General features: G+C 44.3%; 1 protein-coding gene across 3 annotated transcripts in view; it reads left to right on the plus strand.

The window, feature by feature from the left end:
• ADTRP (androgen dependent TFPI regulating protein) overlaps nucleotides 1-26,849 on the plus strand; it is a gene marked incomplete at its 3' end in the record, with an annotated part of 65,264 nt that overhangs the window by 26,176 nt on the left and 12,239 nt on the right. For 2 of the 3 annotated variants that reach the window (XM_082638282.1, XM_082638283.1), the window contains 2 exons: nucleotides 12,959-13,074; nucleotides 23,362-23,513. In XM_082638282.1, the coding sequence (XP_082494408.1) occupies nucleotides 12,959-13,074; nucleotides 23,362-23,513 (268 nt within the window). Of the gene's footprint in view, nucleotides 1-12,958; nucleotides 13,075-23,361; nucleotides 23,600-26,849 lie in introns of those variants that run through there. The other variant, XM_082638281.1, reaches the window with a different exon arrangement.

The following is a 26,849-nucleotide window of genomic DNA, read 5'->3' on the forward strand; positions in this document are numbered from 1 at the left end:
GACTGATTTATGTTCAAAGAGACGCACAGAGTCACAGTAATTACATATATTTTGTTAAAGGAGGGATGATGTCTATTCTGATTTGGACTGGACTGTGCCTCAAACGCGGTTCTGGAAAAACCATTTCCAGGCTTACGCTTTCCTCTGTTATCACCATTCTCAGATGTTAATTAGGGAACTGAGTATTCATGTAGCCAAAGAGAGTTCAAAAAACCATCAAATCAAGGAAGAAGGGTGGCAGAAGCTGAATTTAAGAAAAGGAATGAAGACACGACCACAGAAAAAACCAGATGAAAGAAAAGTGGTCAAAAGAAAGAGGAGAAGAATTGGTTGCAAAAACAGCCTCTTTTTATCTCTGTGAAAGTGTGTGGAAGGCCAATTTCCCCCATTTTTGTTGGTGGGCTAGCAGTGGCTCTGAAAGATATGTCCTGCCACTCCCTTCTGGCTTGCAGAGTTTTTGCTGAAAGATCAGCTATTAACCTTATGGGCATTCCCTTGCATGTTATTTGTTGCTTTTCCCTTACTGCTCTTAATATTTTTTCTTTGTATTTAATTTTTGATTGTTTGATTAATATGTGTCTTCATGTGTTTCTCCTTGGATTTATCCTGTATGGGGCTCTCTGTGCTTCCTGGACTTGACTATTTCCTTTCCCATGTTAGGGAAGTTTTCAACTATTATCTCTTCAAATATTTTCTCAGTCCCTTTCTTTTTCTCTTCTTCTTCTGGGACCCCTATTATTTGAATGTTGGTGCATTTAATGTTGTCCCAGAGGTCTCTGAGACTGTCTTCAATTCTTTTCATTCTTTTTCCTTTATTCTGCTCTACGGCAGTTATTTCCACTATTTTATCTTCCAGGTCACTTATCCATTCTTCTGCCTCAGTTATTCTGCTATTGATTCCTTCTAGAGAATTTTTAATTTCATTTATTGTGTTGTTCGTCACTGTCTGTTTGCTCTTTAGTTCTTCTAGGTCCTTGTTAAACGTTTCTTGCATTTTCTCCGTTCTATTTCCAAGATTTTGGATCATCTTTATTATCATTACTCTGAATTCTTTTTCAGGTAGACTGCCTATTTCCTCTTAATTTGTTTGGTCTGGTGGATTTTTACCTTGCTCCTTCATCTGCTGTGTATTTCTCTGTCTTCTCATTTTGCTTAACTTACTGTATTTGGGGTCTCCTTTTCACAGGCTGCAGGTTTGTAGTTCCTGTTGTTTTTGGTGTTTGCCTCCAGTGGGTTAGGTTGGTTCAGTGGCTGTGTAGGCTTCCTGGTGGAGTGGACTTGTGTCTGTGTTCTGGTGGGTGGGGCTGGATCTTGTCCTTCTGGTGGGCCTGGACCACATCCAGTGGTGTGTTTTGGGGTGTCTGTGAACTTAGTATGACTTTAGGCAGCCTCTCTGCTAGTAGGTGGGTCTGTGTTCCTGTCTTGCTAGTTGTTTGGCATGGGGTGTCCAGTGCTGGAGCTTGCTGGCCATTGGGTGGAGCTGAGTCTTAGCACTGAGACAGAGATCTCTGAGCGAGCTCTCACCGACTGATATTACATGGGGCCAGAAGGTCTCTGGTGGTCCAATGTCCTGGACTCAGCTCTCCCACCTCAGAGGCTCAGGCCTGACAGCTGGCCAGAGCACCAAGACCCTGCCAGTCACAAGGCTTGGAAGAAAAGGAAGGAAAAAAAGGAAGAAAAAAAGAAAACGAACAGATAGAGCCCCGAGCCAAATGGTAAAAGCGAAACTAAACAGAAAAAAAACCACACAAAGAAACATACATACACACACTCATAAAAAGAAAACAAACAAACAAACAACAACAAAAAAAACCCCAACAGTCAGAACCCTAGGACAAATGGTAAAAGCAAACCTTTCTACCTTGTTAGACTGGCTTCTGTTCAGGATTTCCAAGCTGCTATAATTGAGAGTCATTCTAATCTCTGCTCCTCTCCAGTCCTTCTGAAAATTATGAACCAGGAACTAATGTAGATCCATGGATTTCAGTAGTAAAAAGCAGTCAAGAATGTGTGGCTTCGTGGCATTTACACTGGTCTTCCTAAAGCCGGGCCACCTGCAGAAGCAACTTCTTGTAGCCCCTCTTCCACAAAGCCAGAACCTAATGTTTTAAGACATTACTACTGTTTTAAGACAGTAGTAATCAGGAGTCTTATGTTGAGGGCAGAATTGCAAAACAAACAAACAAACAAAAAACCAAAAAAACCCCTCATAAAGCCAGGGGAGATTTCAGCATTTCACTTCCCTTAATCAGAACAGATTTTACCAGTGAAAATTCAGATCTGAAAGTTATAAAAACCAAGCTAAAACAAAACAAAAACCTTTGTGCTTTTCCCTCCTGAGTTTGGAAACCAAAAAATGCACGATCATTCAGAGGGGTATTCTGGAGAGCTCTCCTAGTACAAACTGCTTGGGAATAAAAGCTTGTGTGTTTTTGACATCTCTCTCCAAACACATCTAGGAACTCATAAAAGCCACATTTTTACTATTCTCTGGTGAGACGGAATTTTGTGACCTTTTGAGAAATTCTGTTTTATTTTTCCTAAGAGGACCACAATAAGGAAGTAAGCCAAATTTCCTGGCAATGGGAGAATTTCAATGCCACAGGCTTGCATTCCCAGGAATGTAGAGGGCTCTGAGCAAGTGGACTTGTAATCAACTTGTGCCACATGTAGTTCCCAAATTTTACACTTAAAAACTTGTCTAGATGTCCATCCACTCTTGGGGTTTGCAGAATGGAAGGCAATGGCAGCCCTGGAGACATCTCTGTATTAACCTCCTCCCAGAGCCCAGGGGCTCCAAGGTCCAGGTCTAAAAATACTATGAACAGGAGGTTGAAACCCAAAGATGCAGGAGACTGGACAAGGAAGATGGGAGTCAGCCTAGAAGGAAGAAGGAGCAATCGGGGACACAAGGAGCAAGCTCCTCTCTGCTCAACACACATTCTCGTCCCTAAAACCAGGGGTGCTGGTGCTCATGTCTTAATACTTTTCCTTGATCTTGGACACAAATTCACCACATCTTTTTCTCAAAATATTCTCTTCCTTTACCTCCAGACTCTCTGACACTCCTTGTCAACTACCTTTGCAAGATGTTCTTTTTTTGTCCATCACTTAAATCAGGGATTTTCAACCGGGATTGCTTTTGCTCTCCAGGGAATGCATGGCAATATCTGGAGACAGTTTTGATTGTCACAACTGTGGGTGGGTAGGTGCTCCTGGCTTCTAGTGAGTAGAAGCCAAGGATGATGCCACACGTCCTACAAGGCAGAGGCAGCCCTCCACAACAAAGGATGATCTATTCTTCAACATCAATCGTTCAGAGACTGAGAAACCCTGCCTTTCACAGTGTTTACTTCTAGATCCTTTATTATTCTGCTCACTCACACACTCCCTTTGGGCCATCTCATCTACTACCACGAAAATAAGTTCTACACTCTGCTCCCACCTCTCTCTCTCCAGCTAGATTTCTCTTCTGAGCACCAAACTTGTATATCTACTATCTTACAGGACTTCTTCTTTGATATCCTACAGATGCCCCTGTTGTTTTCATTTTGTTTTGCTTTTTGATTCTCAGCAAGAAAAATAATTGTTCATAATTGAAAAAGTAGTCTGTGATGATAGCTACCTGCTTTTAATAAAAGAGAATTAAAATTGACTTTTATTTTGAAAGAACAAAACACAGCTTAGTGACTGCCTAGGAGATATTAAGACACAGTTTGGGATGCTACAAAAGCTGAGGAGGAGAAACCCTTGAGTCTCTTAGGTGTGAAGGATTTTTACAAAGTGCGTGAAGGAGAAGCAGGTCTTTGCAGTAAATGAGAACTTGTTCTCTTTGGTTGTGGACTTCAAGGGCTCAACCCAGAGCTGCCTACTGCTGTCTAACACTTTCAGAGCCTCCACTACATAATGCTTTAGAACTAGCCCAGGCATAGTGTGAAACCTGTAGGGTTACAGTAAATGTAAGTTGAAATTCATTAATATTTTTTTGAGTTCCAAGACCATATCTTATGGACCTTTTAATTGCCTGGAGTGCTGAAACATAACTGCTTTTCATGACATATTTGATGGATAGCAAATGAGGGCATTTATCAAGCAAACTTTTCTTTTACCTCGAGGCGCCACTCCCATCCATCTCCTCCCTCTACTGGGAAGAACCCCACCCCCCCACCGAAACCCCACAGTGAGCTCATGTGCCCCTCATGCAGACAAACCCTAAATCAACCAAGTACACACATCTGGGAAAATCACCAGTGAGCAACTGCCATTCTTGCAGAACAGCTGGTGAGTCCTTCTAGGAATACCTTGATGGGTCAGCAAGGGAAAGCCAGAGGCAGGAAGGAGAAAGTGTGGAAAACTGGTCCATCATGGGATCCATCACATGGAGAATCTGGAACTCTGCCCTGGTGCTTGTGCTTACAGGGTACTTTCCTGATTCACTGTTTTATCTCCCAGGGAAACCAATTGAGTCCTTTACTGGCATGGAGACGAGATAGCTGAGAGGAGCGGAAGGTGCCCTGAGAGGTGGTGGCTCTAAAGCAAGAGCAGATTCCTGTGCTTCTGAAACTTTCTCTTTCTTGAAAAGAACAGTCTCCTTTCTCCAACTCGGAGCAGCTTTCTAGAGAGCTGCCCATCTGTCTATGTCTTAAAAACAAGTCTCCATGTGTGCTCTGTGGAGCCAGGCACAGAAGCACGGAGGAAGCGTGGATTACAGATTGATATAGAGGAGGGGGTACAAAGGAGATGCCGAACAAAACCTGGGGAGTTTGTTTACACCTGGCCCAATCTCAGAATGGAGGGCCACAGGCCAGTGGGTCCCAAAGAACGGTCTTTGCTGGATAAAAATTTCCTGACTTCTTCCAGGGCTGCCAACTCCTGCAGGGCTGCAGGGATGGTGACACCCCTTTATTGAGTCTATAGTTTAGTTTCTGTGATGTTGGCACCCAGAGATTGTTCCCAGGAGTCACATTTCCTCACAGGTTTCCCCGTGACCCACAACACCCATTTTCAGGATTTGGGGTGCCATCTACAGCCATGACAAAGGGTATAGGTGACTAGCCTGAAGTGGGATTGACTCTGTGGCCCTGCTAACCATGGGCACAGCCTGACATGTGGCTGCCAAGCCAGGTGAGTCTGGCCTGCAGCTGTCGTCTTCTCACTCTGGGACACTGATTATCTTCCCAGGCTATGCAGAGGAACTCTTCTTCCTCTTTTGCCCCACTCCACTGTTTCACTGATTCATTCATTAATGCCACAGACAGGAAGTGGCCAGAGAGGTGAAGCACCGTTCTGCACTGGAGATGAAATGGTGACAGCCCTATAGCCTCGGGCTGCTTCCATCTCTGGAAGGTTTGGCTGGTGCTGGGTGAACACAATAATGTGATGCTGGGATGGGGATGAGCACAGGGAGATTCAGCCGTGCCAAGGAAGGCCACCTGCCGGAGATCCAGATTCTGCCCTGGAGGCGGGGATATCTACCTTGAGCCCCGTAAGGTGAGAAGAAGGTGGAGGGGGCTGAGGAAGGGGAGACATAAGTGTGTGTAATGTACCAGTGGTGAGAAAGGGAACTGTGGGTGGAGGGCAGTGTAATCAGGGGGTGAGGGCTGGGTGAAGGCCACAGGATGCGGAGCGGGGCATGGAAATGAAGATGGGACAGGGAACCAGATCACCAGGGGCTTTGCAGGCCATATTAAGGGCTTAATTCTGTAATACTTTGTAACACATAGGTTTGAATGAAGAAGATCGGTGGAAAAGTAGTTATTACTCAGAGGGTGGAGGGGAGTCCTGAAAAAATAGGAGGTGAAAGCTTTGACCTCAAATTGTTTATAATCTAACCGAGAATAGAAGAAAAAGTACATGAAATTGACAGTGTAAAAGTGAAAACTGAATGTAATTAAGCACAGAAGAGTCTAAGGCAAACCAAATGAGCTGCAGGAAGGACAGGGGAGAGTCAGCATCTAATGCAAAGGCAGGCTGTGACACGGGTGTGACATGCATGTGACACGGGCCCCAGAGGTGGCAGAAAGCGCTGGGTGCTCAGCTCCTAGAGGCTGGATGGTTTTCTTGGTGAGGCTTCTGATCTGCAGTGAAAGGGTGTCAACACTGCCACTGACTCTCTGAATTCCTGCAAGCTTTTACACCTCCGTGTCATCACCAGTGTATAATACCTACACTCTAGGCTCTAAACACAGAATAAAATATGGGCTGTTTTATGACGCACAATTAGAGTAAAAACAAACAAAAACTCTCGTGGGGGGAAATGTTATTTCTGGAGTCCCCCTACTGCTCTGATCATCAGAAGCCGACATAATCATACAATGTTATCTCCTTACTGGCAGAATCCCCTTCAAAATATGTTTTATTATTTTGCCTTCAAATTTTATCAGATATTATCATTTTATGGAACTTAGATGTCTGAAATGTTTTGCTATGGGGACACTGGTGAGAGCACTGCCTACTATTACTGAGTGTTCCCTAAACGAGATGCAACAGTAAAAATTTCTTTGAGGTCTACTTACTAGTGGAAACACTTAATTTCCCCTTAAAAAAAACCCAGGAACTGTATACATTCCTTCTCTCTCTTTTCACTTTGGCTGTCTGGAAAGAAGTTGCTAAATTTAAATCTCGACAGCAGCAACCCAGCAAGCCTCTGGTTGGCATGTTTCTGTTTCAGTGTTCTCCTGGGTCCTGATGTTCTTTTACATCTCCTCACGTTAATGTGTGTGCTTTTGGTTGGAAGGCATCTCAAAAGTGTGTGGGTCTGACTGGGAGAGAAGAACTAAAGAAAAGAGTTAGGTGTATGAAAAGAGGGAGGAGTCCTAGGAAAGGAAACAGAATGAATGACAGGAATAGTGAGGAGACTGGATTGAGTGGAAGGGATGGAGCCTGTGGAGATACTGTGGAAAACGGGAGACAGCTAAGATTAGAGGAGTAGACAGCGGACTGAGGCAACGCGGAGCCACAGAAGGTTTTGGGGGGAGTAGTAACATGAAACTTGTTTGAAGAAGGTTGGTCTAATTGCAATGTTGAGTATGGACCAAAAGAGAAGAAAGCTAGGGAGGTGATGCTGGGGAAGATAAAAGAATAGACACCTATGGGAGGCATCTGAGGAGAAAAGTGAATCAAGTTTGGATCGAGAAGGAAAGAAATGAGTCACTGATTACAGCTGGTGTCTAGGGTGTTATTATTGCTGGAGAGAGTTAAATTAGAGGCAGGGGTTTGGTGCTTTGCAGAGGCAGGGACACAGAGGAGGAGGATGGGAAGAGGCAGATATATCCTGACTGCAGGCTCTCAAGAGCCCAGATCTTTCTTTTGTCTTACCCTTAACTGAATAGAACCTAAATCACTTCTTCACCAGGCTGGACACTGTCAAAGCCGACTAGCTTCCTAGAAGAATGCTGCTTTGAAATGTTGGCTAACCTACATATTAACCCAAAGGAAAACAGTGTAGCAAGTAAAAAAAAAATCACATAGAAAGTTCAGAGATTCAGAAAGTTATCATCTAACCACCTGTTCATTTCACATACAAGTTCATAAATAATGGCATGCTTTTCTTCCTCAGCCCAGTGGAGCATTCGTTTCTCTTTCCGGGTCAGTAAGACTATTCATATTTCTCCCAACATTTTATTGTGAACATTTTCAAACATAAGGCACAGTTCAAAGAAGTTTACAGTGAACACCTGTATTACCTGCCACTTAGGTTCTGCTATTAATAGTTCACTGTATTTGCTTTATCACAAATCTACGCATCTATCCATCCAACAACTCATCTTCTTTGTGGTGCATATGAGAGTAAGTTGCAAACATTACTACTCTTCTGCAATAAATAAAACTATTGGTTTTTAACTTCTGTTCTCTGAATTTTTACCTGACTGGGCTGTGTCAGCCCACCTAGGTAGACTGGAGATCAAAGAGAAGCCTTCGGCTCTTTCTATGGGTGGCTTATCCTCCCAATCCCTCATCCCCAGGCGCTGACTCTTTAATTACAGTGATGCTTAGTCTGTGCACTTAAGTTCCTAGAAAGTAGAAAAGGAAGTTTTTACACGTTTTACAGTTATCTTCTAAACTCCAGTATCTGAGATGGAAAAGATTCCTGCAGGTAGTGCAGGTGGAAGAATGAAAAAAAAAGTCCCCTAGATATGTAAGCAATACAACCTGTGTCTACATATCCAGATTACGATATATTGGATTGACTTAAAGCAAAACTGCACCTTTAGTAACATAGTGGGGGCCACAGAGAATACAGATGGTCTCTGCTTTTGGATACAAAATATTCCCAGAAAGACCATCACCACTGTCCCAAACTATAAGAGTTAGAGGCAGAAACTGCAGTGGGGGATGTTGGTGAGGAGTGAGGTAAAGTTTTTTAGCTGGTAAATGGATATTATCAAAACCAGAGATTGCCTCACTAGGATTTACAAAACAGCTATCACTGCATGTTTTTACTGTGTGTAGTTTTCAAGCTTAAGGAACATGATCCTCCATTGTAATAACAAGCCTGGGTACAATGGTGTTCTATTAAGGTTTGTTTTGCCTCCATTTTCATGTCTGTTGTATATTTATGTTTAAGTTTTAATTGATGTTTTGACCATGTGTTTGCCCCGAGGAGGTTTTGTGAAGGCTTTCGTCTTTAAATAAATTTTAAAAATGATATATTTAATATACAGTAAGCAAAAATATCCTCCTTAATGTACCCAGAAGTAAAATCTTGTCCGTGCACTAAAACTTCATTTTAAAATATCTATCCAGTAGCACCATAAACGAACCAAAGACATTATCTTAGAGACTTGAGAGAAAGGAACTCAGTTTGGGAAGAGCCGGTGCAAGGAATGAATTCTCAGGTCCAAGCGTTGCCTGAACAGAGGAAGGAAGGAGAAGACTGAAGCAGATGTGAAGTGGGCAACACTACATACGCTCATGATTAGGAACAGCACATGAAGAAGAAAGCCTTTCAATGACCAGCCTGAGAAGGCAAAAGCTGACGTATTTATGTTGGTCCACTCAACATAAGAGCTGGTGCAATAAGGAAATGAAACTGAGGAGAGAGGCAGAGAACTTATTTTAAAGTGTTATCGTCTGATTTTTACAATGTGTAGGCTCTCTGAATTTCTTTCACTGAAGACTATTAAGTGCTCTTGGACCTCCAAGAATCTTAGAGATAAGAGTGTGGCCGTCCTCGCCTTCTGGAGTCAGTCTCTGGAGGCTGCACAACAAGGATGGAAGACTGCCGGCTCCATGGGTTATCTGAGTGATCGAGGCTTGCCTCTTTCTCAAGAGTCAGGCAAATGCATCTCATTTTAATCTGAGCCTCAGACACAGGGAAGCTGTTTTAGAGCAGCTACTTATCTACTGGTATGAGGCTAGTAAAAATAAGTGCTCATTACTTTCCATGTCGCCACTCATATAACCTTATAGGAATTCTCTACGGGCTGGTAAGTGGTAGTACTTATCTACAAGGCTGTTTTGCAACCAAGGAATCTACAGGGCAACTATGATACTAACACTTAAATCAATCTTTCATGCTTATAGTTCTGTCTCCAAGATATTCCAATGCAAGTAGGCATCACACAAAGGACAGGAGGGAAGGTGTAATTTAGTAGAAAAGGATGAAAAAAGGACACCACTCTTCCTTTTAACCAATGCTTTTGGAATGAGGTATTTAAAGAAAAATCTACCAAAATGATGGCTCAGTTAACAAGGAAAGATAGCTTCCTTCCATCCCCTCTGTTTACACATACTATTGTTTCAGCCCATGATGTTTTGTTTACTTTGGAAGGAAATATTTTACCCCCTCTGAGATAATTAATTTTTGTCAGCTTCACTGTTTATAAGGGAAACTGAAAAACTGTTAACTGAAATACAGAATGAGTCACTGTTTTCAGTAATTTTTGGCAGCATTCTAATTTGTGTCAATCCCAGCCTAATTATTAGATTTTTTGGAAGCAGGAAGCATATTTGATTTTTCTCTTACTAAATTTTTTCTCCTCTTTTGAAAAATATGTGCTGCCTGACAAAGGTTATATAATTTATATCCACGTGAGGTGAAATACCAGTAGGTTCGAAATACCAGGAGGTTTACTGTGTCATGCTTGGCTCTTCACAGTAGCTCAATATTTAGAAAGCTCACAGAATACAATCTTCCTCCTTTCCCCATTCATACCCCCAGCCCTGGCCAAAACAATGTGATTCTTTTCGAGACCTTTTAGCTGGTATTAAGCCATAGTATATGGCCCATCACGGATGACATCACTGAAGGAAACTTCCCAGAAGCCATCAGGGAGAATTCATTTGGAAATCCAACTGAATGTCACTTGCAAAGGGCAGGCTCCTAGAAGAGGTGACCAGTCATGCATTCCTGAGTTATTTGTTATAAAAGCATTAATCACTGTGAACTCATTTGCTCCTAATGCAAACACGCTACACTATTCCACAGGAATTCTGTTCCAAATGATCATTAATGTAGAGAATGGAAGCTGCTGTGAGCAGGGATAATAGAGTCTGTCAGGTCAATGGCCAGTATAATGGGACTGTTGGTGGTTCCTGACAGAAGTCGGACCTTCCTGATAGAGCGAAGGTGGGCAGAAAGGCGGGCAACTGTACTGGGCAGACAGCCCCATCTCTGGCCTCCTGAAGTGGCCTCTGGATTAAAGGAGCATCAGTGTCCATCACAGAGTACTGCTAAGGCTCTGAGGTGGCCATCACTGGGAGCACAGGCACCAGCTGTGGGCTGGAGAGGGACCCACGGGACGGCCACGGGGATGGCCCTGTAACCACACTCCAGCCGCCTGCAGGCCACAGGCAAGGGTGCATCCACTCACCTGGTGCTGCGGACACCCCAGACGCTTGCCTCACCCCGCTCCACACTGGGCCACCAATGAGAGGAAGGGTGACAGTCACAAGGATAATAGTGATCATCACAGCTAATGCTCACTGGACACCCTCCTGGGCTAAGCACTAAGCCCTTGACGTGCACTAATCCCAGTCCTCAGAGCAGTACCTCTAGGACATGCGTACTATTTACTGTCACGTTTTATAACCGAGGAAGCTGAAGTTCAGACAGATTGAGTGACCAGTCCGGGGTCGGACTCGAAAGTACGTGCCCTTAAACACCATGCTCCATTACTGGAGGGAGAGACAGAGAAACTGTAGATTTCGGTCCCTAAAATTAGACCAAAGAAAGATGCAGGATATGACAGCGGGCCTGGAAGTCTTTCCACTGTGTGGTCAACCAGTCAGTATATTCAGGACCAACCTTGTAGAAAGTCTATAAAAGCTGTGGTTTGGAGCTTCCCTGGTGGCGCAGTGGTTGAGGGTCCACCTGCCAATGCAGGGTTCGTGCCCCGGTCCGGGAAGATCCCACATGCCGCGGACCGGCTGGGCCCGTGAGCCATGGCTGCTGAGCCTGTGCGTCCGGAGCCTGTGCTCCGCAACGGGAGAGGCCACGACAGTGAGAGGCCCGCGTACCGCAAAAAAAAAAAAAAAAAAAAAAGTTGTGGTTTGTCCACCATGCTCTTCCTCCAAGCTTTGCTACTAAAATGTGGGCGCCCAGGGCCTTCAAGTAGCCTGACTGCTCTGTGCCACTGAACTGCAGGCTCCCTCTGCCCAGGACTGCCCTATAATTAAGACCTGTGCTTCCTCATCCCACCCCTGCTCCATGAAAACCTGTCACGTTTCTTGTCATCAGAGGGTTCTGATCTCCTGACTGGACCCCAGCTAGCATAGGTAGAGCAAGAAGAAGCTACCACCTCCTGTGGATGCCTCTGAGCACAAGACTGGTAGGACTGACAGCAAAGGCCAGCCAGAGTCAGTACCCAGGGTTCCAGCAGCACAGCTGGGCATGGGAGCACGGTGACATGGGCACTGTGACATTCCTAAGCCCCAGCCCCTATTGTAATTGAGGTGCTGTCTTGGGGCTCAAGAATGGGCCTGGGAGGGAGCTTGAAAGTAGAAGCTATGGATGCAAGAGACTTCCAAGAGCTGAGGAAACTGGGGAGCAGGGATGAAAGAGGCAAGATGTAAATGTAGATAGTATAAAATACTAACACTGTGAGATGTTACCCACAAGCACAGAGTGTGGCAGAGGAACTTAATAAACGTGTTTAAGAAACGAAAGGACATTTGCAAAGAGACTCAAGTCGCCTCTCCCGGATCAGTTCCCATAACCAAGAGAGGAGTGGGACTCAGTAGTCTTCGCACCCGAAAACACCACTATTCCTTGATTGTGTCATTTGAAAAACTCTAGTGTTAAGAGTTTGAAAGACGTGAGAAAACAGATGGTTACAAAGAAGGAGGTGAAGCAGGGAAGGAGGCGGGGAGAACACAGAGGTTTCACAGGGAGCCTCTCCCACCCCCTACAGCACCACCAGCTATCGACAGGACAGCTCCACGGTGCCAAGTGCTAAACGTGTTCTCGGCCTCTCCCCGCACCGAGCTTCCCAATGCGCACCGTAAGTGTTAGACTGCATGGCGCAGGATGTAAGTGCAGCAGAACTGAGTGAGAGAAGTTAGCGAGAGGAAAATACAGAGACAGCATCATGGAAGATGGTTCTGGCCGTGAACACCATGGACGGGATGAATACAGGGAGAAAAGACACACTCCACACAGCTGAAGCAGGGACAGAAGTGTGAAGGGGGAGCAAACACGCCAAGTGCAAAGAACGAAGGAGACAGCCTTGTTCTGTGAAGGAGTGTGTGCGCGCGCGTGTGTGTGTGTGTTAGGAAGGGCGTGAGAGCATACTATAAAGAGCCTTGGTAGCCAGACAAAGGAGTCTGGGTCAGTAGGGTAGGCAGTAGGGACCTGCTGTAGGTCCTTGGCATCCAAGGAGCACGATCCAAGCCAAGTTCTGGAAAGTTTCATCTGGTATTTGTGTAAGAAGGTAGACTGGAGGGGAAGAGGGAATTAGGGGTGCTGGAGACAGCCGGGGCACCTTGGGTTGATGATTTGTCGTCTTTTCTCCTGCAGCACACGTCCATATTGCCCTTCTCTCTGGCTGAAGTCATCCTCAGGCCACACTGCTATCCACCGAAGAAGAAAGGACTCGCCTTGTTGGCTGCTGCTAGCCTTGCTTATGTCAGCAGGTAAGAGTTGCAGAGAGAAAATCAACTTAGACTTGTCATTCCAGAGTCTGAGGAATATTCCAGAAGAAGCGCACTGCTCTATAAGAGTGCCTTTATCTTGGGTTAACAGGGGTTTTACCATCTTTAAATTTCAGGAAAAAAGGAATCTTAGTGTTTCCTTTTGATACTCATGGAAACATCAAATGCCCAAGAATACACAGGTATGCGTGCACACACAGCAAGTCATGAGTTCCCCCTCCCTCTCATGAAGAATTAATCGTTGTAAAGCTACACATGTTACTTTCCCTAGGAAAACATTAATCTTTGGTTTCATTTGTAATTAAAATGTTTGAATGGCTGAATGATCTAAGGCATCTAAATATATTCCATCTAAAAGGGCGCTTGACAGGTTGAGCAGGCAAGGTTTGGTCCATTCCTGTTGCCTGTATTATTATGGGCTTAGCTGCATCAACATCTGGCACTGGAGCACTGAAAGGGCATTTGGGCAATTGCCCAGGGGCCTGCAGAACAGCCTAACTGGAGGCATGAGAGATAACTTAAGTAGCTGGCCTGGATTTCATCATTCAACCACCTGGTGACACTAATTCTCAGAAATTCTGCCCAATGGCTGTAATCAAGGGAAAGTGCTTGGCCTTCCACCTAGCAACTGGAAAGCCCCCCTTTCTATCCTACAGCCTTCTCACCCACAGCCATGCTCTTGCTCTACTGGGAGGGGCATGCCAAGCATAATACCTGCAGATTGGAAGCGAATCCTGATGTTCCTACTCTAGCCTAGCCTCACATAAGCTTTGCATATCTGCCAATCCGGATAATCCCCCAATCCCTACGTGAGGGGTGGTTTCACTCAGGGCAGTGCTCTGTCAGAGACAGAAGCCAGGAAAAGAACACATTCCAAAGGACTGGCCTCCAGCAGTGCCTGCTTCATGTGCTTCAGCAGCCTTTGTCTTAGAGCCAGTCACCTTTGTGCCCAGAACTCAGGTGATGGTTCCTCCCCAGCCTTTCCTTCCCTTTCGCAAGGTATGTTCCTCCCACCCTTCTGCACCCTTGTTTCCCCGAGTGCCTACAGTCTTTCATGTTTCACCTGTCTTAAAAGAAAGCACTTGTTCAGTAAATCCACCCCAAGACTCAATTGATTTACACTGTTCACTAGCCTGGGGCCTTTGCATTTTAACAAAGGACACTTTTAGAGAATAAGGCATAAATTGGGGACCTACTGGTAGCTGAGGTCTGGAGCACTGTGTTGACAAGGATTCTAAGGCCCTACCAAAAGAGTTGTGCTATCATTTAGCAATATCTGCCTATAGCATGTGAATGGATTGTGGTGGGACATGCGCCATGTATATTCCAAGTCTGGCTTAACCCAAAGGAATAAATCCCTAAAGACAGAATATCTAGGACCTGGGGTCAGGTAAGATATACACAAAAGATATATTTTTTTTCTCTTGTATGTGTTGAGGAGAAGCAGGGTGGTAGCTGGTTGATTATGCACATGCATTTCCATACTCTGTTTTTTTGGTGGACTTTAATCTGATTTATCCTTTCTTGCCAAATATAACTTTCAGAGTTCATATATGAGATAGCACTTTCGGTCTATTAATTTTCTTCTACCTAAGGACTTGGAGTTGATCATCAATCCTCATATCTACCCTTGCTCTTTTCCTCCTCAGAAACCAAGAAGGTAATAGAGCACCTAAGGTGACTGGTATTTGGGGAAAATTGTGGTGCCCATAAGGATGAAAAGTAGTGGTCGAGAGGGTCTGGCTCATTGGTGCCTGGGCATGAGCTCTGACAATGCAGCGAACTGGGGTGCTGGAGAAAGGAGGTGCAGCAAGACGGTCAGGAGTGAACACATCACACGTCCAGTCAATTATTCCTCAGTGCCAGGCACTGTGCTAAGGTATGAGGATACAGAGATGTACAAGACACGGTGCTGCCTTTGGGGACTGCCTGGGAGAGAGGACAGTACAGAAACAGTGGGAAGACAGGGTGGTGAGACTCTAACAGGGATAAGCACAGGGTGCTGGGGGATGCGGAGGACTGGCTTCTTAAAGGAAGTGGTGTCTGAGCTGAAATGCAGAGAATAAGTAGAAATAAGTCAAAAGAGATATGGAAAAGACCTTCAGGCAGAGGGAATAGCATCTGTGAAAGGCTGGAGGAGCTGAGGGCATGGCTGAACTGTAGGACAGAGAGAAGTTAGTGAATCTGGACTTTTAAAATGAGGGCTTGGGCTTCCCTGGTGGCGCAGTGGTTGAGAGTCCGCCTGCTGATGCAGGGGACACGGGTTCGTGCCCCGGTCTGGGAAGATCCCACATGCCGCGGAGCGGCTGGGCCCGTGAGCCATGGCCGCTGAGCCTGAGCATACGGAGCCTGTGCTCCGCAATGGGAGAGGCCACAACAGCGAGAGGCCCGCGTACCGCAAAAAAAAAAAAAAAAGAGGGCTTTTCTATGCAAAAGTTATAAGCAGAGAAGTGAAATAACATGGCTTATGTAAGAAAGATGATTAGGAAGATGATGCTGGCTGAAGTATGGAAATTAAAGGGGAATCAGACAGGGAGATCAGTTGGTGGCATTTGTGGTAACTCAAGAGAGTTGATGCTGGCCCACAGACGACAATATCAATCAATCTGCAAAGAGAATCAGAGAGGGTGGGTGGTGGAAGGCGACTCAGAGATCATCCAGCTTTGGAGACCTGAAGCCCCAGTGGGCTAAGTGACATGTCCAAGGTCGTGTGGCTGGGGAAAATGAAAGCTGAGACTTAAATCAAGGACTTCTGTTTCCAAATCCAGTTCTCTTTTCAGTGTATTGAGATGGTCAGGTATTTGTTCAGCTCCCTGTTTGTGTAAAACACACTCTGCTAAATGCTGAAGGGGTGAGAACGCAAAAGCTTACCATCATCTCTACAGTCTAAAAGCCTTCACGATGTTGTTCCTTCCAGCTCCGTGCTGATTGTATGTTAAAGTGATGTAATGGGGCAAATGAAGGGAAGGGCTGGAGACCTATCACTAGCAGGAATGTGACTGGATAGACCCTGGCAGGGAGCTGAAGTGGTTTGGGATGTGGACTTTCTTAACATGAATGAAGTACAGAATCAGCATTCTGTCCAGTAGGCCTCATTTTTGCTGGAGTGAAGCAAATACACCTGTACGCAGGCATTTTATGCTGCCCTATTGATTGGAGCTTTGCTCCCTGTCTGTTGCCTAATTAGGGGAGCTCAGACTCCTTGCTGCCAGCTGCCTCCACCCTTACACAATACTCTGGGGGCACATGCACCTTCATGGCCACGGATGATCAGCAACAAGTTCCACAAACTGTGGATGTCCATGGAGATATTTTAGGGAAGCGGCTATAGGTCAGCTGTTAGGTGTGCCAGTTTGGATGCTCAAATAGGGAAATAGCATAGCAGGAATGAGGTAAAGAATACGGTCCCGGGCCAGAGGGAGCGTGAGAAACAAACATGAGTCAAAAAAATGGCAATAACTCTGAGCTGGAGAAGTATTTCACTGCTGAAACCATGTTACAATGACCTAAAAATATCCACCAAGACCATGGGGACTGCCTCATATGTGGCACTTGCTTTTTGTTATTTTTCAGATTGCAAAATTGGAGGGCTGGCCCCTAAGTGGGAAAATAAAGCTTTGCAAAGTAGTAATAACTGTAAATCTTTCATTTCCTTTGGAAAGCATTAGTCATCTATATATATGGTAGCTCACTTACTCCCCCCTTCTCTCTCACCCCAAAACACATCACCTAGCTCTTCCTAAGGAGCAGGAGAATAGAAATGTTCCTACTGCTGGCTCTTACTCATCTTTTATTGAACAAATATTTCCCCTAACACAGGGCTGGTCCTGCTGGGAAAAGCAAAGTTATATAAGGCCAAGCCCCAGCCCCTAGGGGGTTTGTACCTCCTAAGTGGAGATGAGCCATGCACACAAATTATAAGAACACAAGGTGGAAAGTGATAAAATGTCATAACAAATACGAGGTGCTAAAGGGAACACAAGGAGGAAGCAGTTACATCTGACTGGGCAGCGTGGGAAGGACTTCATGGAAGATGTCATTGGATCTGGGCCCTGAAGGACTGGCTGGATTGGAGCAGCAAAAACTGGGAGAAAGCGAACACTGCACAATCGCAAAGCCAAGAGGGCACACATCACATTAAAGCCATGGCTAGCAATTCACTTTAGCTGGACCTACTAGTGAAAGAGACTAACAGGAAATCACCCTGAAACTGCCCACTCACGAGTCTTGCAGGCGGCAGGCTGGAGGAGGCTGGACATGGTACAGACAATGTGAGATGTGTTTGTTGCTGTTGTTTGTTTGCCATGGAGGGAGGAGTGAGAAGAATTCTTAGTAACATGGCCAGAGAATTATGCTTTAAAATGACTATCTTGACAATAGTGCTTAAAATGGATTGAAGTGGCAAGACATGGGAAGCAAAACAGAATAAAGCAATATACGAATAAAGGTTAGCCGGAATACTCTTAAGTCATCTAGTTCAATCACAATGGTTTATTCTTCATCCACGGATATTTCACAGTTCCAGTGTCATCCCATGTCTGGATGCTTGGAACACCCTTCTGCAGGTGGTCCAGTCCTCCAAGACCTCTGTCTCTAAAATATTCTAATAATCCCGTGAGTGCTCACACATGCCCATGCAGTACACAGTTCTGAGACTCACTCTCCCACACAGACTGTAAAGCCACAGTACCCAGCCTCCTGGATCCAGCACCTCCACGGGGCTTGCTTTAAGGTCAGCACGCCTCCCCCACTGCTGTCACTGCCAACAATGCCACTGCCCATTGGTCTCCTATGTTGGGGGAAGTAGAACAATGCTACTGGCTATTGCAACAGCCCCAGCTGGCCTGCAGTGCCCCACCGCCTTGCTCTTTGGTAGACCAGAAATCAGCTGATGCTGTATTTGTCCCTGCTAGTGTGTAAAGTATTGCATGCCAAGTGCAAGCATCATAGAGATATACAGCTGTAACCCAGCCTGGGAAAAGATATTTTTAAAGTCACCTCTCAATAGCAGTTCCTATGGGGCAAGAGAGATGATTCCTTTCTTCTATTCTATGCTCGCTCAGGTGAGGCCCCAGAGCAAAGCTGCCTGGACACCCCAAGTGTAATAACCCTCTAAATCCGTGCACCCGTTTACACATGCACACTTACACATATAGACAGCTTACGCCCAGAAGCCATTAGAAACTGCCAGAGGGGCAGACGAAGCTGAGTTCCAGGACCAGCCACCTTGTTATATGCGGTACCAACAATCCTCTCCTACTACCGCTAATGCACTATGTGAATTCACTCCCAGAGCCACTGTTACCCTTTCCTGAAATATGACCTTAGTCTGGGACCATCTAGATGGTACCATTGTTTTACAACCTAAAAATCTTAGTGGGGATCAGAATCCCAGGCTCACTTTCCACAGAAGGACTCCCTAGGCCTCCTGTAAATTAATACATGAAAATAAATAGGAAGATGCCACACAACTTCCCCTACGATCAGCATCTGGGGTCCAGGCCAGCCAGCATGCAAACTGAAGAGGGGTGGAGGTGGAGGGCTAAGAATGGAAATGCTTATCTACACTCTTCATCCTTCCTGCCCAAATCTCAGCTACCCAAAATGCCTGTTACACAAGTTAGAAACAAGAAGAGCCTGGAGAGGGATACAGCTGTACAATTAGGAATGAGGGACATACCTGAGACGCATTGTTGGTGTAGCAGAATAGGTTTGATGGATTCATTGGTGTGTAGTGGGCGAATGAGAAGGGAGCATCAAGGGAACTTCTGAGAATTGTCCGCTGGTGGATTGGGAAGGTGGTGATTCCATTAATGTGAGCATCCAGTTAACTACAATTTGGAAGGCTACTGGTTACGCGTTCCAGCTTTCAGAGGCTGCAGTGTTCTTGGCGGGCCAGGCAGCTGAGACCTTCTATAGCAGCCGCAGCCAACAGCACTTAAAAGGCACCGTAGGTGCCGGCAGTGCCACCCAGACAGCCATTTGTTTAAAACTAAAGAACCTGCCATGTGTCTAGCACTTGGGAAACAGATGCACATAATAGATAAAATCCCGGTCCTTACAGAGCTTCCAGAAGCTCTGGAGAAAGACAGTCAAATATGCACCAAGGGTAAACTCATGGTAGGGGAAGCACGTAACAACCTAACCAAATGTGGGTTGTGGGAGGAATGGTCAGGAAGTGTTTTCTGGAGAAATTAACTTGTAAGCTGAAATTCAAAGCATGAGTAAGGTTCAGCCGGGGACAGAGCAGGAAGTGTGTCCTAGGAAGGGTAAAGGTAGAGGTGTTCCAAGGAGAGACAGTTGCATGGGTGAAGACCAGAAGCTGTGGAGCTGGGCTCACTCAAGAAACAGAAAGGGTTGGACTGCAGATCTGAGGGTGGATGGGTGGATGGGTGGGCAGGGCAGGGCCAGGTAGGCCAGGGGGAGGAGCTTGGGTAGTTTCCTAAAGCAACGTGGATCCACTGGAAGCAGGGGAGCACCATGAACGATTTTTTTCTTTTAGAGAGATTATTGGGTTACTGCATTGTGGAAAGTGGGTTGATGTGAGCAAGAAAGCCCAGTGAGCAGACAACTATAGAAACCTATAGGAGATGAAGGAGCCTGGATTGAGATCATGAAATGAGTGCACTGCAGAAATATTTAAATATGATTCCATGGGATCATATGTGGCAGCTAGGGAAGAGCTGACATTGGCTGAGATGGAGGACAAGGACAATTCGGCTGCACACGTGCTGAGAGCCTTTCCCTCCCTCCCTCCCTCCCTCCCTCCCTCCCTTCTTTCCCCCCCTTCCTTCTCCCCTTCCCTCTCCCTCTCTCTCCCCTTTTAACATATATTCCAGAAGCCATAAAGAGGTGATAGCACCTGACCATGGCTATCTCCGCACTCGGCCTCTCTGCTGACTACCCTTCATTAAATGACGGCAACCATGCCTCACGCTCTAATCATATTTGCATTAATTTTCCCACTGTCAGTGAACACACCTAGAACTTTCTTTGCACCTTCTCTGTGAAAGTGCAGACTTCATTAGCTTACTTCAGGAACTTTCCTTTACAAACCTTACGCTGGAGGGAACAAAAATGAAGTAAATAAACAGAAACTTCCCAGGCTTCTAGAGGAGTGTCCTTATTTGTAGACTATCTTATATAAGTGTGCATGGAAACTAGGAAGCCCTAATTTCAAATATATAGAGAAAACAAAGTGAACCAATTAATGCAACCCGTTTGGAGTGTATTTAGATCTCCTCGCTGACCCAAAACTCCTGGCCTTAGCTACTTGAGGATATTTACTTTCTGTCCCTTATACTTCCTCCAGCCTGTCATGAGAGACAGCCATGCAGGAAAGAAGTGCTGTGGATATCCTTCTAAAATGCATCCATGGATGCACATCTCACAGAATTCTAATATTAGTAACAATGATAACAATTATTACTTGTTTTCAATCCAGTGCAGTTTTGAGTACATGAGAGTAGCATCTAGACAAGCTTGGGGCAGCAAAGTGACGCCGGCAGGGCCAGGCCTAGGGCCCAAGGGACAATACTACACATGCAGAACCCTGAGACTGATGCCTCCTTAAATTTTCTTTTTTATTGTGGTAAAATACACATAACATACAATTTACAAGTTTTAAGTATACAGTTTAGTGGCATTAAGGACATTAACATTGCTTGCAGCCATCACCACTATCCTCCTCCAGAATGTTTTTCTTCCCAAACTCCCCATTTCCCCCTTCCCCCCAGCTCCATTCTACTTTGTCTCTATGAATCTGATGACTCTAAGTACTTTATATAAGTGAAATCATACAGTATTTGTCCTTTTGTGACTGGCTTATTTTACCTAACATAATATCCTCAAGTTTCATTCAAGTTATAGCATATGTCAGGATTTCCTTCCTTTTTTTTTTTTTTTTTTTTTCAAATTTATTTTTGGCTGCGTTGGGTCTTGGTTGCTGTGCATGGGCTTTCTCTAGGTGCGGCGAGGGGGGCTACTCTTCATTGAGGTGTGCTGGCTTCTTTTCTGCTGAGCACGGACTCTAGGCGCACAGGCTTCAGTAGTTGCAGCATGTGGGCTCAGGAGTTGTGGCACGCAGGTCCTAGAGCACAGGTTCAGTAGTTGTGGTGCATGGGCTTAGTTGCTCCGTGACATGTGGGATCTTCCTGGACCAGGGCTCGAACCCATGTCCCCTGCATTGGCAGGCGATTCTTAACCACTGTGCCACCAGGGAAGTCCCAGGATTTCCTTCCTTTTAAAGGTTGCATAATATTCCATTGTGTGTATATAACTGTACTACATTTTATTTATCTGTTTGTCCTTAAATGGACACTTGGGTTGCTCCCATACTTTAACTACTGTGAATAATGCTGCTATGAACATGAGAGTACAAATATCTCTTTGAGTCTTTGCTTTTAATTCTTTGAAGTATGTACCCAGAAATGGAATTGCTGGATCATATGGTAATTCTAGGTTTAATTTTTTGAGGAACTGCTATACTATTTTACACAGCAGTGACACCATCTTACATTCCTACCAACAGTGCACAGGGGTTCCCATTTCTCCACACCCTCTTCAACACTTTATATTCTCTGGGGGTTTTTTGATAGAAGATACCCTAATAGGTGTGAAGTGGTATCTCTTTATAGTTTTGATTCACATTTCCCTAATGATTAGTGACACTGAGTATCTTTTCATGTGCTTGTTGGCCATTTGTATATCTTCTTCATAGAAATGTCTCTTCAAGTCCTGTGTCCATTTTTAATTGGATTGTTTATTTTTTGTTGTTGAGTTCTAGGAGTTCTTTATATATTCTGGATAATAATCCCATATCAGATGCATGATTTGCAAATATTTTTCCCATTCTATAAGTTGCCTTTTTATTCTGTTGACTGTGTCCTTTGATGCATAGAGATGACTTCTTAAATTTTATGCCATAGGTGCCTCCCTTGCCCCACCCTAGTCCTGGCCCTGATGTTAGCCCCTCTCTTCCAACAAAGCATTTGACAAACTTAAAGTATTTGAAACAACCAAGATTGCACTTGGGTTCTGAAAGTTTAATTAAGCACAGAATTTCATTCTTCCATCTGAACTCCTTTGACAACCTGGGATATCCAAATATGAACGTTGTTTCTGAAGCATAACCTAGGCTATCCTAATTTTTACAAGAGATGAATAGCCTCAAAGAAAGATTGCTGAGGCGACACCCACTGTGTATTCCCTCAGAGGATAGAAGCTTTTAAACTCTTATAAAATGATTACAATCTGCCAGGCACTGTTCTATGTAATTTACATGTGCTAAATTAACTCCCTTAATCTTTACAATAGCCTTATAAGCTATATGCTGTTTGTACCCCTACTTTATACATGAGGGTAGGGGGAGAGAAGAGTTGAATCAATTAGTGAAGGTAACACAGCTAGGAGGTAGCACACCTAGGATTCGAATCACAGAAGCCTGGTTCCATATTCCGTACTCTTAACTGATTATAAGCTGTAGCTGATACATCATCTTCCCCGTATTTAATTTTAAAAGTTATTTCAGACTTTGGCATCTTCCGGTGCAGTTTGTTTCCAGCAAACTGCATTTTTAGGCTTCACTTAGACATCGTGGCTCCTCTCCTAGCATTTCTTTTCCTTCTCTTGGCTGACAGAAATGATTTATATTCTACCCTCACATGAGCAAGATCTGAGCCTCCTGTAGATCCATCTATTCCTACTTAATACTCTATCCATGGCTATTTCCACGAGCTGAAATCTAGGCCCACAATTAAACCCCAGGTCTACTCTATTATAGTAATAATGCTCAATCTCTGCCTCTCCTACCCCAACAGGCTTGGAGAGCTAATGGAAAGCTATACTTAACTCTTAGGCACAGAAAAGCAAACCCCACTTGTCTGGCTGAGAGTGAGCAAATGGGCACCATCTTAGCAAGTTCAATGTCTCAGCAGGTCATATCTTTCAGGGAAAGAAATAATTCATGTTCTTATACATTTTGTTTGGTTAATGATGTGTTCAGTGTTTTCCCATATTCTTTTACCATCATTGAATTTTAATGGATTAGGTAAAATAGCCAAGCCCAGCGCCTGAAACAGAATGTCTCAATGAATCAGTCTATTTATCCAGAAAATACTCACTTCTGCAGGTTCGGGAAACACCTCGGCTGTTAAATGTCCCTTGTGGCTTCTTTTCCTCTGCCTGGACTCCAGAACCCCAATGATCTTGAAGAGACTATGGCTTTTTTCCCCTGCTGTCCTAATCATTGTGATTTGTCATTTTCTGCAGGGTACTATGGATCTACTCTGAGATGGGTACATGGGTGTATCCCGTGTTTGCCAAACTCAGCCCAGCGGGTCTAGCAGCCTTCTTCTCTCTCAGCTACATCTTTAGCGTCGGCATCTACCTATTTGGAGAGAAGCTCAACCACTGGAAATGGGGTCAGTTCATTTCTCTCTTACCTACAGAAACACTTCTTCGTTATGCTCTCTGGACTCCTCCTGGAAACAGAAGGAGAAACCAGTAAAGCAGAAGGCAGTGATGTTTGATGCCTTTGTCCAAAGCAGGCAAAGGAAAAGCCTGGGGGAAGTTTGTACTTTCTCAAAGGACCCCATCAAATTATCTCCCCTCCTCCTCCAAACAACACCTCATTTAGCTTTAAGGCTAAAAATCATCTTGTTTAGAGAGCTTAGGACCCAGAGAGCATGGGTATCACCAACCCCTGCATGAAAAAATGGACTCAAGTTCTCTCCCTCCCTTAAGTGAGGACTTGAGGTTCACAAGTTATTAAATGCCAAGAATTCCTCTTTGAAAGAAATGGATCCAGATGACCCTCTCAGCTCTTCCACCCTCAGCAGTGCCTTTCCTGATGTGTTCCCATCCCTCTCTCATGAGGTTGCTTCTCAACCTTTAGTAAAGTGTTCACCAGGTAGAATCACACCCTGTACTTGAGACTGAAATTCTCACTTGGGGTTTCAGGCAATGTGAATATGCCAGTAAGCTAAGCTTTCTAATTATAGGTAGGCAGAACCACGTTGCTTCTTCAAATTAAAAAAGCAATCTTAACTTAGTTGATTTCAAAGAGGAAGATTTTATTCTCTCCCTGCTTCCCCTACTGCCCTCACCCCCAGAATATTTTCTGTCAGAAAAGTAACCACCAAAAAGTCAGGTTGAAAAATAGCCAGGATTTTTTTACCTATCCAAGGAGGAGTGCAGGAACTCCACTCTGATTTTGTATATAAGGAAGGCAAGAGTCACACACAGTCCCCCACATCACACACCCACATGCCATTCTGTTCTATTAAAATAGAAGTGGCATCTTCCGCCCAATCTATGAACTGGTGTGAAAACATAAGCCTGTGTATGCAAAAAAAATGACAGTTTCAGAAGGTTCAGTACAAGAGTCTGTATTTCTGAGAGGAGACTGAGACCCTGGAGAAATAAGCATGCAACTTGGCTTTTTCACATATTTTCTGCTCTTGGAGAATTTAACTGGTTGAGAAAGCCTCAGAGGCAATATCCTCCTTGAAAGCAAACACTTAAAAAATGTAATACTAAAAATGACTCAAAAAATCAGGATTTCAAATCACAGGAAATTATCCAGAAAAAAATGTGTTGACATTTCAGATGTGCTGACATCTAATTCTAACTAGTTTTGGCTCCTTGAAGTTCTGGGTAGATTGTTGATGCCGTCCCCAAGTCTATATTAAAAAAAAAAAAAAAGAAATAAAGCAAGACACTAATCCATTTTTTTGGCAGAAAATGTGCAGAGAAAAAAAGTGATTACTCAGTGCTTAGAGAACAATAACTTTTTAAATCAATACTATTTTCAACACAAAGCTCTTTTTAATAAGCTTCATTGTTTAAGTGCTATATCCAATTTTCCACTACAGTTGAATCCCAATGAGCAAACAGGCTGGCATCAACATGTGGACCCTCATTTGCATCATGCATATGTGAATGTTCATGTGAACGACGGACACTAGCGTCAGTGGCTATGTGTCTCTCTCTTCTCTCTAGATTTTTAACTCCTTAAGAATAGAATGGGTAAAAAGTTCTATATAGCATCAGAATAGGATCATAAGTGTGTTAAATTCTGAACTGATCTTAATTATAGATGGTTAACTAAGAAATTAAAAAGAGATATTAGATCATTTAAAATTCCAGTGGCAGTGAACACTTAAATTACCTAAAACCAAACACAGCTATATATGTGAACACATTTTCCCGTGTCCTATTCCGCTGAAAGCACTGTAAGTCTTCCCTCATCAGATGAAAATCCAAGCCCTTGGAATGGCACACTGTGACCCAGTCCCTGCCTTGACTCTTAACCCTCCTTCTTCTAAACTTGTTCCCCAGCAGCACGGAACCACTTGTTTTCCCTACACATTGATGTTTCTCACCTCCATGGGCTCTCTCACTTCCCCCAGTCTTTGCCTGTCTCACACCCACTCATTCATTTCAACTCACCTCTTCTAGGAAGCCTCCCCTGGTCTGCCCCAAGATTTGTTTTTACACTAGACCCTGAGTTTCTTAAGGGGTAGAAGTATGTCTTATCCATCTTTGAATCCCATTTCCATTAGCTTCCCCAATATTAAATGGATCAATCAACACAAATAGAGAATATTCAAGGTCTCTTCTCTCTAGGCATTAAATGGGACTTTGTGCAAAGTTGTTCTGGAGACAGTGGTCAAGGAGTGACTCTACTGGTTGGAGATTAAAGTGTTGGACAGGGAGTTTAGGAGCATAGGAGGGTATGATATGGTACACTGGTTAGAGAGTTGTTGAAAAAGAGATGAAAATTAGGGCAGGCAATACAAAACAGGAGAAGAGCATCGGAAAAGGAATCAAGAAAACTAGGATATGTCCTTCACCTGGCCACAAACCAACCATGTATCCTGTATTAATGCATTTCAACTCCTCGCGGATGAGACGACCTATAAGAAAGGCAACTGCACATCTCAGTTTGCCTAGGACAGTCCTGGTTAATGCCTGCTGTGCCAGTGTGAATAGAATTTTACATTGTCTAGGCTTGGACAACACATTGTGTGGTCCCTCTATCTCTGAGTCCCTCTCTAAACCCTCTGTTCTGGATCTATGGAAACATGTAAGTGGCCACCTACTCTGTCCAAATTCAGGGCTAATTCTACTTTCTCACCTTTTCCCACAGCCTGAGCTTCCTTGGATGAGAGGAGAAATTCAAAGGAGTGCTTTAGTGATGCAGTGGGCGGCCGTGGTTTGGAGAAAAGTTCTGTGCCTGATTGCCTGGGTTCCTACCTTGGGCTTACCACTTATAGATCTGTTTCACTGGGCAAGGCACTCAATATCTTCGTGTTCTAGTTTTCTCTTGCACAGCATGGAGACAATATTAGTACCCTCCTCGTGGGATTCTGGAGGATCATAAATGACTTGGGAAGTGTCAACTGCCAAGTATAGGGTCAGCATGGAGACAATATTAGTACCCTCCTCGTGGGATTCTGGAGGATCATAAATGACTTGGGAAGTGTCAACTGCCAAGTATAGGGTCTGGTACACAGGGTTAGTCACTACTGCTGTTAATTACATTCTTTCCAAGGAAAAATCAGTAACCTTCTTTTCTATGTGGATATTCCAATCATCCCCTTCAACTTCACGCATAAATTACCAGTTTCCCCAGCCGAAGGTGATTAAAAGTAACAACCACCTAACTGAATGCAAACTGACAGAGATGGTGTAGTTCCTGAAGAACTTACAGAGTGAAATAGGTTAGGCTGATTGAGATTAGAACTGATTAGAAT

Source organism: Mesoplodon mirus, assembly GCF_964341445.2.
Source record: "Mesoplodon mirus genome assembly, chromosome: 12".
NCBI classification, from domain to species: Eukaryota; Metazoa; Chordata; class Mammalia; order Artiodactyla; family Ziphiidae; genus Mesoplodon; species Mesoplodon mirus.